General features: G+C 34.6%; 1 protein-coding gene across 3 annotated transcripts in view; it reads left to right on the plus strand.

The window, feature by feature from the left end:
* ATR (ATR serine/threonine kinase) overlaps nucleotides 1–16,087 on the plus strand; it is a 91,736-nt gene that overhangs the window by 74,762 nt on the left and 887 nt on the right. For all 3 annotated transcript variants that reach the window (XM_059163874.1, XM_059163876.1, XM_059163877.1), the window contains 8 exons: nucleotides 135–269; nucleotides 1,765–1,965; nucleotides 3,955–4,098; nucleotides 7,733–7,883; nucleotides 11,113–11,269; nucleotides 11,384–11,537; nucleotides 12,687–12,838; nucleotides 15,404–15,509. In XM_059163874.1, the coding sequence (XP_059019857.1) occupies nucleotides 135–269; nucleotides 1,765–1,965; nucleotides 3,955–4,098; nucleotides 7,733–7,883; nucleotides 11,113–11,269; nucleotides 11,384–11,537; nucleotides 12,687–12,838; nucleotides 15,404–15,509 (1,200 nt within the window). The remainder of the gene's footprint in view (nucleotides 1–134; nucleotides 270–1,764; nucleotides 1,966–3,954; nucleotides 4,099–7,732; nucleotides 7,884–11,112; nucleotides 11,270–11,383; nucleotides 11,538–12,686; nucleotides 12,839–15,403; nucleotides 15,510–16,087) is intronic.

Below are 16,087 nucleotides of genomic sequence, written 5' to 3' on the forward strand. Positions count from 1 at the left end.
AGGAAATATGATCAGTATAAATTTGATCAGTATAAATTCTCATCATGAATACTTTTTAAATTGTATCTATCAAAATTCTGTTCAGTTTTGTTTTTTAAATCTCTCATAAAACTATATTAATTCTTTTATAACAGTCTTCTTATCCCATGCGTGTGAACAGATGCAAGGAAATCCTAAATAAAGCTATTCATATGAAAAAATCCTTAGAAAAATTTATTGGAGATGCAACTCGCCTAACAGACAAACTTCTGGAATTGTGCAATAAACCGGTATGATCATAAATCTTCCCACTTACAGACCAGTGTTGGATCATTATAAAAAACTTCTCTTATGATTTTAGCTGGTTTTCTTTCATTCGATTTAATTAAGTTAAAATTCTAACATAAGTAGGTATACACATACATAAAAATTCATTAAATTGTATACTTAAAAATATGCAATTTATCTTAATAAAATGGTCTTTAAAATTTCTAAAGCTCTTCTTAGTGTAGATTCTGAGGGTAAATTATCCATATTAATTAGAAATAATTTAAGTAGAGGGGTATGAAATAAGTCATAAAAATATAAATATGTAAAATATTCAAAGTCATTTCTGTTATTGTTTTGTGTCATATCTTTAAATTTTCAGAATTTATTACATTAACCTACATATATGAGAGGAAAGATGATTGGAGTTTTGGTTTTCATTTCATTTCATTTCATTCTGCCAGTACATACTTATTTCATTGCCTCTTGGCAGCATTAATGCTAAGTGAAACGAAGATAAAGAAGACATGCTCTCCTGCATAGAGGTGCTGATAGTATTGTAGGGAGCTAAGGAGATGGTTATTATCTAGTTTAATAACTACTTTTTTCAGTATACTTGACTATGAACAACACGCTTATAGGGGTAACACTCTTTTACTCAAGGAAATAGAAGGGAAGAAACACTAAACATATGTATAGAAAAGGTAAAAGTAAGGAATAAGGATAGTTAGGAGGAAGGGGAAAGAGAGTCTTTACAGTTAAATAGCTAGATTTCACTTTACAAATATTTAGTCTATTAGCTGTTTATAGTGAGAAAATAAAGACTAATCTCTTTTTTACCTTCCCTTCATCAATAAAAACCTTGAAAGAGTAAACTGCTTTTGTTATCTATTTTAGTCCTATTTGAGTAACAAATGTTACGATAATGGCCAATATTTATTAAACACTGGCACTTTTTTAAGTGCTTTACATGTGCAAGTTTTTCAGTGCTTTATCTGAAATTTTTGTGGCCAGCTAGGCTGCATTTAGGAATTCAGAATTTTTCAGATTTTTCAAGGTAATATAATAGTGTATGTACTCAATATTCAGTGTCCCTACTGAGAGTATTCTGATAGAGTATCCCATAATCAGTTACATAACTGTTTCTGCAGTGAAATGTAGTAATCTTTACTCTAAGTAAGAAGCTCAGGTTATCATTTTGCTGCCTAAGGAGATTTGGTACAAAAAAGGCTTGATTTCCACAGCTCTTTGGATTTTGGAATGTCTGATAAATAGATTGTAGGCCTTTATTATCTCTATTAGTCATTAAAAGTCCACTGGTATAGGTACTATTATTGATAAGGCAAAAGAGTGCAGAGGGTAAATGAGATATATAACAAACTCTTAGAAAACTGCTGACTGCTTAACCATCGTAACTAAAATATTGTAAAAGTAAAAAATTTGTTTTGGTTGAGAATAAGTGTTCTGTAATTCAAGGTAAACCCATGAAAATTAAAATGTACTGTTTTCTTTCCCCAGGTGGATGGAAGTAGTTCCACATTAAGCATGAGCACTCATTTTAAAATGCTTAAAAAGCTGGTAGAAGAACCAACATTTAGTGAAATCCTCATTCCTTTACAATCAGTCATGATACCTACTCTTCCATCAATTCCAGGTGCCCATGCTAACCATGAGCCATTTCCTGGGCATTGGGCCTATATCGCAAGCTTTGATGATATGGTAAACTTCAATATTATGTAACTGTAACTGTGATTTTTAAATTTAGTTAAGTTAAAAACTTCAAATTGGGTTTTTTTTTTAAGTGTTATTCTCGGAGACTAAGTGCATTTTTTTTTTCCTTTTAGATATCTTATTTATTTATTTGAGAGAGAGAGTTTGAAAGGGTCAGAGGGAGAACCAGGCTCCCCACTGAGCAGGGAGTCTGATGCAGGACTCCATCCTGGGACTCCGTGATCATGACCTGAGTTGAAGGCAGTCGTTTAACCAACTGAGTCACCCAGGTGCCCCCTAAGTGCATTTTATTTGCAAAGAAAAAAACTACTAGAAATACAGAAAAGTAAAACTCTCTTATACTGATGGGATAAAATTGAATGTTAAAAATCCCATGTTCTCAATATCTGTGACCTATAAAGATATCCATATGGAAAAGATTGATACTTTTCCAATGTATATTATGAAGAATGAGAGCCATGCATCTTAAATAGCATAATAGAGAGATGGTTCTTTCACCATTTTTAGCTTTCTATGTCTTCCAGTGATCACCTTTTCTCTCCTAAGCTTCTCTGGTACATATTGCTAACATTATGTGTCTGTTTCTAATCAGTTACTACCTTTGTACTGTCAACTTTTCAAATATCTTTTCATCTTATCTTCTCCAGTGTATCTTATAAGATATACAGCTTTCATGCTTATTCTCCTTTTAATCTTGTACTAGGACAAGATTGTACTTAAAAAAAAAAAAAAAAAAAAAACCATGTTAAACTGAGTATTTTGAATTTTTTTAGATGCTTATATTGTTTTAGTATATTTCTATTTTTCACAATTTGATTTTTTCATGCTTTCTTTCATCCTGAAAATGGAGAACAAAATACTTTGTTTATACTTCAGGAGGAAGTAAAATTCAGCTAAGAAGAGCTTGATTTTTTTTAAGTATAACATGTGACTATGAATATGTGACTATTTTAAAGAAGTGGTACTAGAGCATTTCTAAGTAAATACTTTTGAAAACTGTTTGTTCCAGTAATTCTGTGTATCAAAACATTTGTTTAATTGCTTCAGAGCCAGTTACTAAACCACATAATGAAATAATTCTTACTTACAGTCATGCTTTATTTTTAACTTAATAGTATTCAGTTTATTAACTCACCTCATTAGGTGGACTTGATTTTGGAAGAGTTTCTTTTTTCTTTTCCTTTTTTTTTTTTTTTTTAAGATTTTATTTATTAATTTGACACACATAGGTCACAAGTAGGCAGAGAGGAGGAAGCAGGCTCCCTGCAGAGCAGAAAGCCAGATGTGGGGCTTGATCCTAGGACCCTGAGATCATGACCTGAGCTGAAGGCAGAGGCTTAACCCACTGAGCCACCCAGGCACCACTGAAAGAGTTTCTTTTTTCAAAAATCGAGTTAAATTAAATTGTTAACATTTCTTACCATTAAAGACTTAAAAACAGTGTCTCCAGCTCTCAAGACAGGTTCCAAAAATCTTTAAGGGGCGCCTGGGTGGTTCAGTCAGTTGAGCGGCTTCCTTTGGCTCATGTCATGATCCTGTGGTCCTGGGATCCAGACCTTTATCAGGCTCCTGCTCAGTGGGGAGTCAGCTCCTCCCCTTCCCTTTGTCCCTCCTTGCTGCTCGCTCATGCTCCCATATGCTCTCTCTCTCTCAAATAAATCTTTAAAAAAAAAAAAAATCTTTTAAATATTGTGGCTGTCCTGAAGATGCTGCCTAAATTTGGATGTGTAAGTACTTATATTGCTAATTAAGTATTCCTTTTACTTTATAACCATTCCTGGTTGACAGTGGGTCTCTATTCATGGGTATTCTTTTTATAGACCATCCGTGATTATGATAAAAGAAATTATTAAAATAATACACTTACTACACAGTATAGGTTATTATATTCTTTTTGTTAGGTAACACAATATTTACACATAAAAATTTAAACAAAGAATCTTGACCTTAACTTATATATAACTTATTATCTTTTAGGTGGAAATTCTTGCTTCTCTTCAGAAACCAAAGAAGATCTCTTTGAAAGGATCAGATGGAAAATTCTACATCATGATGTGTAAGCCAAAAGATGACCTGAGAAAGGATTGTAGACTAATGGAATTCAATTCCTTGATTAATAAGGTTTGGAGATAGTTTGCTTTAATTTTAGAATTACTCTACTATCATGTGATAAGAGCTTTTCATAATGCAGATAGACCATTGTTAAAAAGAGAATGAAATGTACTCTTTTTTGTTTTAATTGTTTTATTGGGATAAGACTTATATTTTAACCAGTTGAATTCAGTTCAGTGACATTAAGAACATACACATTTTTGTACAAATATCACCATCATCCCTCTGCAGAACATTTTTCATCTTCCCAAACTGAAACTCCTTAGTCAGTAAACAATAACTTCTCATTCCCTTTCTCCTCAGCCTCTGGTAACCACTGTTCTACTTACTCTGTCATGAATTTGACTATTCTAGATACCTTGTAGAAGTTGAATCATATATATTTTATGCCTTTTTACTGGCTTATTTCACTTAGCATTGCCTTCAGCGTTCATGAATGTTATATTATGTGTCAGAATTTTTTCCTGAGTAAGGCTGAATAATATACAACTGTATGTAGATACTGCATTTTGTTTATTCATTCATCTATCAGTGGACACTTGGGTTGCTTCCACTTTTTGCTATTGTGAATAATAAATAGCTCTTTGAATCCCTTCTTCAGTTTTGAGTATTTATCCAGAAATGGAATTGCTGGTTTCATGTAATTTTTACTTTAAAAAATAACATTACTCTGAGGTTGCTGGGGGGTTGGTGGGGGAGTAGGGACAGGGTGGTTGGATTATGGATATTGAGGAGGGTATGGGCTATGGTGAGTGCTGGGAAATGTGTAAGCCTGATGATTCACAGACCTGTACCCCTGGGGCAAATAATACATTATATGTTAATAAAAATAATTTTAAAAATAAAAACAGTGTTAGCAATTCTCAAACAAAACCCACATTACTTTTATTATATTGAGAAAAACATGTAGTGCATGTTAGGGAAAATATTTTCTATTTAATGTTTAAATTATCTGTAATAGACTCTATCAGATGTGTTTGTTTTAGTGTTAGACAAAAGATATTGGGTTCTATTTTGGGATTTTTTTGTTTTGTTTTTAAATGATTTACTTATTTCAGAGAGAGTATACAGGGGCGGAGAGGGGCAGAGGGAGAGGGAGAGAGAGAATCTCAGGCAGATGCCCTGCTGAACACAATCCTGATTCAGGGCTTGATCTCACAACCCTGAGCTTATGACCTGAGCCGAAATCAAGAGTTGGATGCTTAACCAACTGAGCCACACAGCTGTCCCATGTTCTCTTTTTTATCAACACACCCCTTGGAAGTGATCATTAGTATTTTTTTTGATTCATTTGGTAAGTGCTTGATTTCTGTCTCAGAGATGATGTGAGAAATTTTACTAATTTTATGGATGACCTTAGGTATTTTGATTATTCTGTGGCCAGGTATTTGTAAATGCATAGCAGCTATTTTTTCTATTGGTGAAAATTAAACCATACAATAGAAAGATGAAATTTAATTATTTTTTAAGTAAACTTCTTGTCCCTCCTCTATCCTCTCCCCATATTTCACCGGCATCTCTTTTATTAGCAGGAAAATTTATGGACTTTCAACATAGAAAAGATGCAGCAATAGATAACTTAATTTTTAGAAAAGAATAACTATGGTTTGTACTTAGTGTAACCAAAAATAATTTTTAAAATATTAATATGACACTAAAAACCCATTTCAAAGGCACTAGGAAGCGTTATTTTTTATTTAAAATGCTTAGTAAATTGGTAACCTAATTCACTGACCATTAGTATGTTCATCCGAATCTCCCTTTAGTGTTTTTCTGGTTAGGGGTATCAACTGGCCTGGCTTTACTTTATAAATTTATCTTAATCAGCTTTGTCACTGATTATTGCATTACTGTTCCATTACATTGCTATGGTAAGATACAGTAGCCTGATTGTGAAAAACTACAGTCTATATTGGACTAGGGGACCACAAACTGATCTCTACATGTCATTTTTTTTCTTTTTTTGTATATTTTTTTTATTAACATATAATATATTATTTGACTCAGGAGTACAGGTATGTAAATCGTCAGGCTTACACACTTCACAGAACCCACCATTTCACATACCCTCCCCAATGTCCATAACCCAACCACCTTCTCCATAACCCCCTCCCTCTAGCAACCCTCAGTTTGTTTTGTGAGATTAACCCTCAGTATGGTTTGTCTCCCTCCTTATCCTATCTTGTTTCATTTTTTCCTTCCCTACCCTCCAAACCTCCCACGTTGCCTCTCAAATTCCTCATATCAGGGAGATCATATGATAATTGTCTTTCTCTAATTGACTTATTTCTCTCAGCATAATACCCTCTAGTTCCATCCATATCATTGCAAATGGCAGGATTTCATTTCTTTTGATGTCTGCATAGTATTCCATTGTATATGTATACCACATCTTCTTTATCCATTCATCTGTTGATGGACATCGAGGTTCTTTCCATAGTTTGGCTATTGTGGACATTGCTGCTATAAACATTTGGGTGCACATGCTCCTTTGGATCATTGCATTTGTATCTTTAGGGTAAATACCCAGTAGTGCGATTGCTGGGTTGTAGGGTAGCTCTGTTTTCAACTTTTTGAGGAACCCCCATACTGTTTTCCAGAGTGGCTACACCAGCTTGCATTCCCACCAACCATTTAGGAGTGTTCCCCTTTCTCCACATCCTCGCCAACACCTGTCATTTCCTGACTTATCAGTTTGAGCCATTCTGACCAGTGTGACGTGGTGTCTCACTGTGGTTTTGATTTCCCTGATGCCAAGTGATGTTGGGCACTTTTCATGTGTCTGTTGGCCATTTGGATGTCTTCTTTGCAGAAATGCCTGTTCATATCTTCTGCCCATTTCTTGTTTGGATTATTTGTTCTTTGGGTGTTGAGTTTGATAAGTTCTTAACAGATTATGGCTACTAGCCCTTTATCTGATAATGCTGTTTGCAATATCTCTTTACATGTCATTCTAATACTGTACTGTTTGGCTGACATTTATATAATCAGTTTATTCCTGAAGTTTAAAATATGTTTTTGGTTAGTGACTGTGCTTTTTATTTGGACAGATTGCAATTATATTTGTGTGCTTAGTTTGTTTATTTCATACAGTTTCAGAATTATACAAAATACTGTTCATCTTTACCTAGAATAATTCAGGATTAATCTGATGAGATGTAAAAGGTTTCTTCTACTAGGAGACAGTTTTTCAAATGAAGCCATAATATTAAATTGCAAGAATAAAATGACATTTTGAGGTTATTACAAAACTCATACTTTTTGTTTAAATAATCAAAATTAAACAGCAGTCTTTGTGCCCAAGGACTTAATATTTCAGTAATATCTATAAAGCAATAAAAAAAATAAAAGAACATTTTGTTCTTGTTAAATATACAAGTATATTTTGAACACAGTATTGTTGTCACATTAACAGTGAATAATCAAAAAGAGTGACTTGCCTGACACATCTTTAATGATTTGGAAAAGACTATAGATACTATCCCAGTAGCTTCCTTTCCTATCATTTTGAAGAATTATTCATCTATACCACATAGTAAACTTTAACTGAGTTTCTTTTGCTATGAAATGAATAATCTTTAGATATATTTGACATGACATTTGGAAATTCTGAATTTTTAAGTTTATGTGTTTTTTTTAATAGTGCTTAAGAAAAGATGCAGAATCTCGTAGAAGAGAACTTCATATTCGAACGTATGCAGTTATTCCCCTGAATGATGAATGTGGGATTATTGAATGGGTTAACAACACTGCTGGCTTGAGACCTATTCTGACCAAACTATATAAGGAAAAGGGTACTAAAATTAATTCTTAAAATATAAATATATGGGGGTGCCTGGGTGGCTCAGTTGGTTGGGCAACTGCCTTTGGCTTGGGTCGTGGTCCCAGGGTCCTGGGATCGGGCCCCATGTCAGGCTCCTTGCTTGGCGGGGTGCCTGCTTCTCCCTCTCCCTCTGCCTGCTGCTATGCCTGCTTGTGTTCTCTCTCACTCTCTGTCAAATAAATAAATAAAATTTTAAAAAATACATATATATATATATATATATATATGACTATAAAATCTGACAATATGCATAATTATTAAGATGATGTTATACCTTTTCTTGTATAAGCCATAGTAGAATTTCTAGGTCAAATGAGGCTCAATATACAGTAGTTCTTATGTGTTTTTCTTCCTAGTGTTTTATTCCCTTTCTTATCCTCATTATATCATTATCCCAAAAGAATTTGATGTAGCTTATAAGAATGTATGAATTTGATGTAGTTTTTAAGAATGTACACTAAAATTTGTTTCTTCACAAAGGTATTGGTTAGTGATTCGGAAACTACTTTATGTGTATACTCAACTTTAGCAAATAAATAAATATGTTATGGATAATGAGAACTAGCTTTTTCACTGTGAGAGAAAGAAAAGGAAAGGGAAGGCTAGAATAGAGCCACAGGTATTAGACTGGAATTAGAGTCTCTGCCTGGACAAATCTGGGATAATTTGGGCAACAAAATAAATAATGATATAGTATTAGATTAACTCATGGAATAAAATAAATAAACATGCTGGGACACCTGGGTGGCTCGGTGGGTTATAGCCTCTGCCTTTGGCTTAGGTCATGACCTCTGGGTCCTGGGATCAAGCCCCGCATCGGGCTCTCTGGTTAGCGGGAAGCCTGCTTCCCTTCCTCTCTCTCTGCCTGCCTCTCTGCCTGCTGGTGATCTCTGTCTGTCAAATAAATAAATATTTAAAATAAATAGACATGAATCCACACTCATATAAATAATTAAGTAGGGAAGTAGGAATAGTTCTTCCTTACAATAGAATTATAGTGAATAAATGTAGAGAAAATGATGGAAATGGAAAATAACCAATTAGCAAGTACCACAGTAATAATTGTTGCAGGCAATGAATATCAATGGATCCTAAAATGAATGAGCAAAAGTGTGATGAGAAACAGGTTATTTGTTGGGTCTCAGAATATCTCCCCACAGCATACTTATTATAAAGGGAAAAAAATAGTAACTTTAGAGTGGAGAAACAAAAATATAACTCTTTAAAAATGTCAAGGTAATGAAAGACAATGACAGAAATTTCCCAGATTTGAGGACATTAAGGAGACATGACAGCTGAATGTAATATGGGGTCCTGAGTTGGTCCTGGTCCAGAAAAAAGACAGTAGTGGGACAGTTGGTGAAATTTGAATAAGATCTGAAGGTTAGTCAATAACATTGTAACTATCAATTTCCTAATTTAGGTAATTGTGCTATTATTAAAAAAGACATGAACATTAAAAATAGCTAGGTGAAGAATATATGGGTATTCTTTGTATCACTATGCAATTTTGTTGTAAGTCTAGAACTATTTCGAAATAAAATTTTTATTGCATATGATGCAGTCTGTTATAAGTAAATAGATGAAGTTATCAGAATAATGTAGAAAATAAGTGTATTCATTTCCCTAGGGCTGCTGTAACAAAGTCCTACAAACAAAAGAAATGTATTTTCTCACAGTTTGGTAGGCTATGAATCCAAAATCTTGGTGTCAGTAAGGCCAGATCTCTCATAGCTCTAGGTGAGAATCTCTTTCAAGACTTTCTGTCAGCTTCTGCTATCTCCAGCAATCTTTGATGTGCCTTAGTTTTAATGGATCATTTCACTCTCTCTCCTGTCATCATATAGTGTTCTAAGTCTGTATGTCTCTGTTTTCTCTTCCTATATAACATTTTATATAGTAGTCATATTATAATAAGGGCCTACCCTAATGACTTCATCTTAACCTGATTACATGGGCAACAACCCTGTCTTTCAAGGTCACATTCACAGGTCCTAGGGGTTAGGTCTTAAACACATTTTTTTGAGGGTACAGTTTAACCCATAACAATAAGTGATACAGATAAATTACTGTATTATTGTGCTAAGTATGTTATATACTTTATTTTTTATTGTTATTAAGTCTGAGTATCTCTATTTTATATACAGTGCCAGAGGTTAAGTAACTTACCCAAGTTCACAAAGTTAATAAGTTGCAGAGCTGAAACTCAAAGATTGGACTCTTATTGCAAGGAACTTGCTATTGATATTTTATTAGAAAGATAAAATATTATGTGTGATTTAATTATTGCTTTTGGTTGTTAAAAATAGTAAAAATTTTTTTTATATCATAAACACATGGGAACTGTAACATTTGAATCTAAAAACCTCAAATCTCAGGGCAGCGGGGTGCCTCAGTTGGTTAAGTGGCTATCTTCAACTTAGGTCCTGGGATCGAGCCCCACATCGGGCTCCCTGCTCAGTGAGAGCCTGTTTCTCCCTCTCCCTCTGCCTGCCACTCTGTCTACTTTTGCTCTCTCTCTCTATCTCTCTATCAAATAAATAAATATTTTTTAAAAAATAAAAACAAAAAACCCTCAAATCTCAAAGTTGTCTATAAAACTTTTGGTCATGATTCAGGTATAAAAAGCACCAAACCAAGGTGGGCCTAAAAGGCATTTAATAGACTGGAGTCATTATATAGGCTAACCAGTGTATCAGAAGAAAAAGTTCTGTTTCTCCAGATGATTTCCATTGTACAAGATTAGCTCAAGAACAAGATGTACAATGAAGCTTATAGGCTAGCATTCACACAGAGTAAATTATTTCAGAGCACCATTGTAGGTTTTTAAATAATGATTCTGTATGGATCTATACTACATGCTGAGGAACAGAGAAATCACTATAATTTTAGTGAGGGCTGCAGCATTTTTATAATTCCAAGGGTACTCTTTACATTGGATTTATTCTGAGTGATATTTTCTGGAATTAGTTGATTCTACATTAGTTTTGTTGACATTTTCATCAACAAGTAGCTTCACTTCAGATAAGTATAGGGAAACATAATGTGTTATTTTATTATAATAAGTTTACCTATGCATAATTGCAATTTTTCTGTTCTTGCATTTTTGTTTAACAATTTGAATAAAAATAGATTTTTTTTATAAAGTTGCCTCTTTTCTTCTTTGGCTTGTGATTAATGGAAAACACTCTACCTTGCAGGAGTTTATATGACAGGAAAAGAACTCCGCCAGTGTATGCTACCAAAAGCTGCAGCTTTGTCTGAAAAACTCAAAGTGTTCCGAGAATTTCTCCTACCGAGGCATCCTCCAGTTTTTCATGAGTGGTTTCTGAGGACATTCCCTGATCCTACATCATGGTAAGTTACCAAGAAGATAATACATTGTTATGGTTAATGTTTAAAAAAATATTTTAGATTTATGTTGCCTCATGTGGCATGAAGATACTTGGAAAGCCTTGTGATTTTCTTTAGGTACAGTAGCAGATCAGCATACTGCCGTTCCACTGCAGTTATGTCAATGGTTGGTTATATCTTGGGGCTTGGAGACCGTCATGGTGAAAACATTCTCTTTGATTCTCTGACTGGTGAATGTGTACATGTGGATTTCAACTGTCTCTTCAATAAGGTAGGTGATGTGACTTACTCTAGTAATTGTATCTTTTCTCCCAATTTCCTTTGTTCAACAACTGTTTTTCTTAAACATACCCATTGGTGGCAGTTATAGTCACAGTTGAGTCACACTAAGAGTTTGTTGACTGGTTTTGATTGGTGAATCCCTGAGTCCTCAGTAAAGCAACTTAAGATGAAGAGAACTCAGAATAGTGATAGAGTAAAATCAGCATTGAACTTGAAATCCAAAGGTTCAAGTTCTGACTCAATTCTTAGTTATGTGAACATAGGCAGATCAGGTCATTTTACTGAGACTTGGTTTTAGAGAGACATAAGAGTTTAATGTGAGCGTTTCCAAACCTGGCAGCGTTATCAGAATCATCCAAGAATTTAAGCAAAATATGCAGATACCTTGGAGACATACCAGGAGATTCTGTAGATCCAGAGTGGGGCCTGGGAATAAATTAAGGTGGTTGGACTCTCCCTAAAGCCCCTTCTAATTTTCCAATGTTAATGATTCTAGAAGGCAGACTGGTGGGTTAACCCCCAATTTTCTTCATCCCCATTTTCTAAGGATTGCCTTCTGCTGTCACAGGAAACCAAGAAAATCAGAGTTAAACCACTAGTATATGTTAAAACGTACAAGAAAGGAATTTAGGGAAACTCAGTAAGTTTGGGGATAAAAAGTCCTTATGGGAGGCAGGTTGAGAATGGCAGAAAGTAAATGAACTGGACTTCATTATATTGTATGTTATATATTCTGTCTGAGGGATATGAACATCTAACATTTGGCTGTTTTTCTTCCTTTCCTGCTTTAAAGTGAATGTTTTTAAAAAGAAAAATATAAGAATATTTGGTTTTATTTTATATTATTCAAGAAGAACAATAAGGAAGTTAATATGATACTAAATGTTGAAAGAAATAAAAATTTCTCTATAGTATTATTCACTATACTGATTCAGTGACAGGTGATCATCCATCCTCTAGATCAAAGATAGAGTTACATGGCTTCTTTGTGACAGAGGCCTTTAATATAGTTAAAAATATAAATATTTTGACAGTACTTTGCACTTTGCTTAGCATCTAGACATGAAGTTCTAACTTTTTTGCATAAAGATTTAAAATTTTAACGTTGTTACTTTTTAATAAAATGCATTGTTTTAAGGGAGAAACCTTTGAAGTTCCAGAAATTGTTCCATTTCGATTGACTCATAATATGGTTAATGGAATGGGTCCTATGGGAACAGAAGGTCTTTTTCGAAGGGCTTGTGAAGTTACAATGAGGCTGATGCGAGATCAGAGAGAGCCTTTAATGAGGTAATTACGTGTGTTTTATAAACAATTTAACAGTAATCTTGAATGTAATTATTGGTTCCTAAATATTGTTTTTTTATACTAGAAGCCACTTTGCATTGGTTGAAGTAGATTTTTTAAAATAATAGCTTTTTTTAAAACATTTTATTTATTTGACAGAGAGACAGTGAGAGAGGGAACACAAGTAGGGGGGGTGGGAAAGGGAGAAGCAGGCTTCCCAGGGAGCAGGGAGCCCGACGCGGGTGGGGCTCATTCCAAGGACCCTGGGATCATGGCCTGAGCCAGAGGCAGATGCTTAACAACTGAGCCACCCTGGCGCCCTAAATAATAGCTTTATTAAGGTATAACTTATAGTTCATTGTAGCATTGTTTACAATAGCCAAGAAGCAACCTGAGTGTCCATTGATGGATGAATGGGTTAAAAAAAAACTGTGGTGTGTATACACACACACACACACACACACACACACACACACAGGAATACTATTCAGCCATAAAAGAAGGAAATTTTGCCACTTGCAACAATATAGATAGACCTTGAGGGCGTTTATGCTTAAATGAATTAAGTCATACAGAGAAAGACAAATATGTGAGATCACGTATTTGTGGAGTCTTAAAAAAATAGAACTACCTTATGATCTGGCAATTGAATTACTAGGTATTTACCAAAAGAATAAAAAAAAAAAATCCCACTAATCCAAAGGGATACATGCATTCTGATTTTATAGCACCATTATTTACAATAGCCAAGATATGGAATAAGTCCAGGTGTCCATCATTGATGAATAGATAAAGAAGATGTGGTATATGTATACAATAGAAAATTATTTAGCCATAAAAATGAAATTTTTCCATTTGCAATGACATGGTTGGAGCTAGAGCATATAATGCTGAGTGAAGTAAGTCAATCAGAGAAAGAAAAATACCATGACTTCACTCATATGTAGAATTTAATAAACAAATCAGACAGGGAAAAAAATAAGAGAGAGAGAGACAAAGCAAGGAACAGACTCTTATTATAGAGAGCAGTCTGATGGTTATACCAAAGGGGAGAGTGGGGAATGGGTGAAATAGGCGATGGGAATTAAGGAGTATACTTGTCATGATGTGCACAGGGTGATGTATGGAACTGTTGAGTCACTATACTGCTGTACACCTGAACTGTTGAGTCACTATACTGCTGTACACCTGAAACTAATATAACACTATGTTAAGTAACTGGAATTAAAATAAAAGCAAATGAAAAATAAATAAAACCTGAGCTCATAGATACAGAAAACAGACTGGTGGTGGCCAGCGATTGGGGGTGGGGGCTGGGCAAAATGGATGGAGGTACAAACTTTCAACTATGAAATAAGTCATGGGAATGTTATGTTTATGTTCTTGGAGCAACTGGTATTAACTACCTTATTGTTAATAATATTTAAAATAATATATGTTTTTGTTAAGAAATAAGCTGTCTTTTTTTTTTTTTTAAGATTTATTTATTTGAGAGAGCACAAGTAGAGGGGGCAGAGGGAGAGGGAGAAGCAGACTCCTCACAGAGCAAAGGAATGTTATGTACAGCATCTTGTGAAACTCTAAGAGCCCCTTCCAATCTGGGGAAGTCAGGAAATAATTTCTGGAGGAAGTAGCTGAAACCTTAATGATAAATGGAATTGACCACACAAAGGGGGAGCGAGTGTTATGAGTGAAGAAATATCAAGACAAGTGAAAGCATGGACTGCCTAAAAAATGTAATTCTGTTTTCTAGAGCATACACTTCACGTAGATGGCGCTGTGATGATCACACAGATGGGCAGGGCTAGATTATCAAAAGACCACATGGGCCTGGTTTACATGTTTACACCTAGTCCTGAAAACAACCAGAAGCAGTGGGGGTTGGGGTAAGAAGAAAATTAAAAAAAAAAAAAAACAAAAAACGAAGTCATCAGATTTACCCTGCAGAAAAATTACAGTTGCAGTCTGGGCTAGAGTCCAGAAAACTTGTTAGTGGACCATTTGAGTAACTTGGAAAGAAATGATGGTGCACTGGATGAGATAGTGACAGTAGTAATGAAGGTAAATAGATTCTAAAGGCATTTAGGAGGTAGAATTGAATGTTATAAGGAAGGAGAGCCAAGGGTGATTCCTAGACTTTTTTTTAGGACAAATGAGTGAATAATGTTGTTCTTTACTGATTTGGGGAATACTGGTGAAATAGTTCGGGAAAGGATAATGAGTTTTGTTTTGGAAATACTGAATTTGAGGTGCCTACAAGGAATCTGAGTGAGTTTTTCCATAGGTAGTTTATAGAAGTGTACTGTATGCATTTAGAAATGCACACAGAACTCACCTTGCTCTACTCTCCAAGAGTGCCTCAGATCCCCCTCTATCTTCCCCTTTCCTCACTTTCCTTTCAACCCCTCAGTCCAAAACAGTAAGTTCACATCTTAATGATGCAGTACTAATATATATTATAAGAATATTACCATTAGCTTCTCATCCTTATTTTTCACCTAAATGTTGACTACTAGTGACATTTCTTTTTACAAAGATAACATTATATTATATTTATTTACATTTTAGTGTCTTAAAAACTTTTATACATGATCCTCTTGTGGAATGGAGTAAACCAGTGAAAGGACATTCCAAGGCATCACTGAATGAAACTGGGGAGGTTGTCAATGAAAAGGTTAGTAGAAGGTATAGCTTGATTTGAGGTGACACAGTATGTCTCTATCAATGCGAATTGACTCAAAATACTGTCAGTGACTGACCGATGAATACTCTGAAAATCTAGTTCTTTATTTTATTATTATTACTATTTTTTTTAAGAGAGAAAGGGAGGGGAAGGGGCAGAGGAAAAGGGAGACAGAGAATCTTAAGCAAGCTCCATGCCCAGCACTGAGCCTGACATGCGACTCAGATTTCACAACCTTGAGATCATGGCCTGAGCCAAAATCAGTAGTTGGATGCTTAACCAGTGGAGCCACCCAGGTACCCCTGAAATGTCGTTCTTTAGTATGAAGGTGTCAATAAGTTTTCTTTATTGTCATTACTAATGTTAACATTATTATAATTTGTGTAATAAAGTTCAAGACACATTTGTTTAACTTCAGATGGTTTAGAATTATGAGATACAGTGGGAAAAGCTTGCGCATAGATTGCCTGAACTTACAAAGCAGCAGGTCTCAATTTTAATATATGGCAATTTACTCCTTACTAAAGTTGCTTGAAGTCTCAAAGTTTGCAGATAATCATTTTTATTAA

The sequence above is a fragment of the Mustela lutreola genome, chromosome 2 (assembly GCF_030435805.1).
Source record: "Mustela lutreola isolate mMusLut2 chromosome 2, mMusLut2.pri, whole genome shotgun sequence".
Lineage (NCBI taxonomy): Eukaryota > Metazoa > Chordata > Mammalia > Carnivora > Mustelidae > Mustela > Mustela lutreola.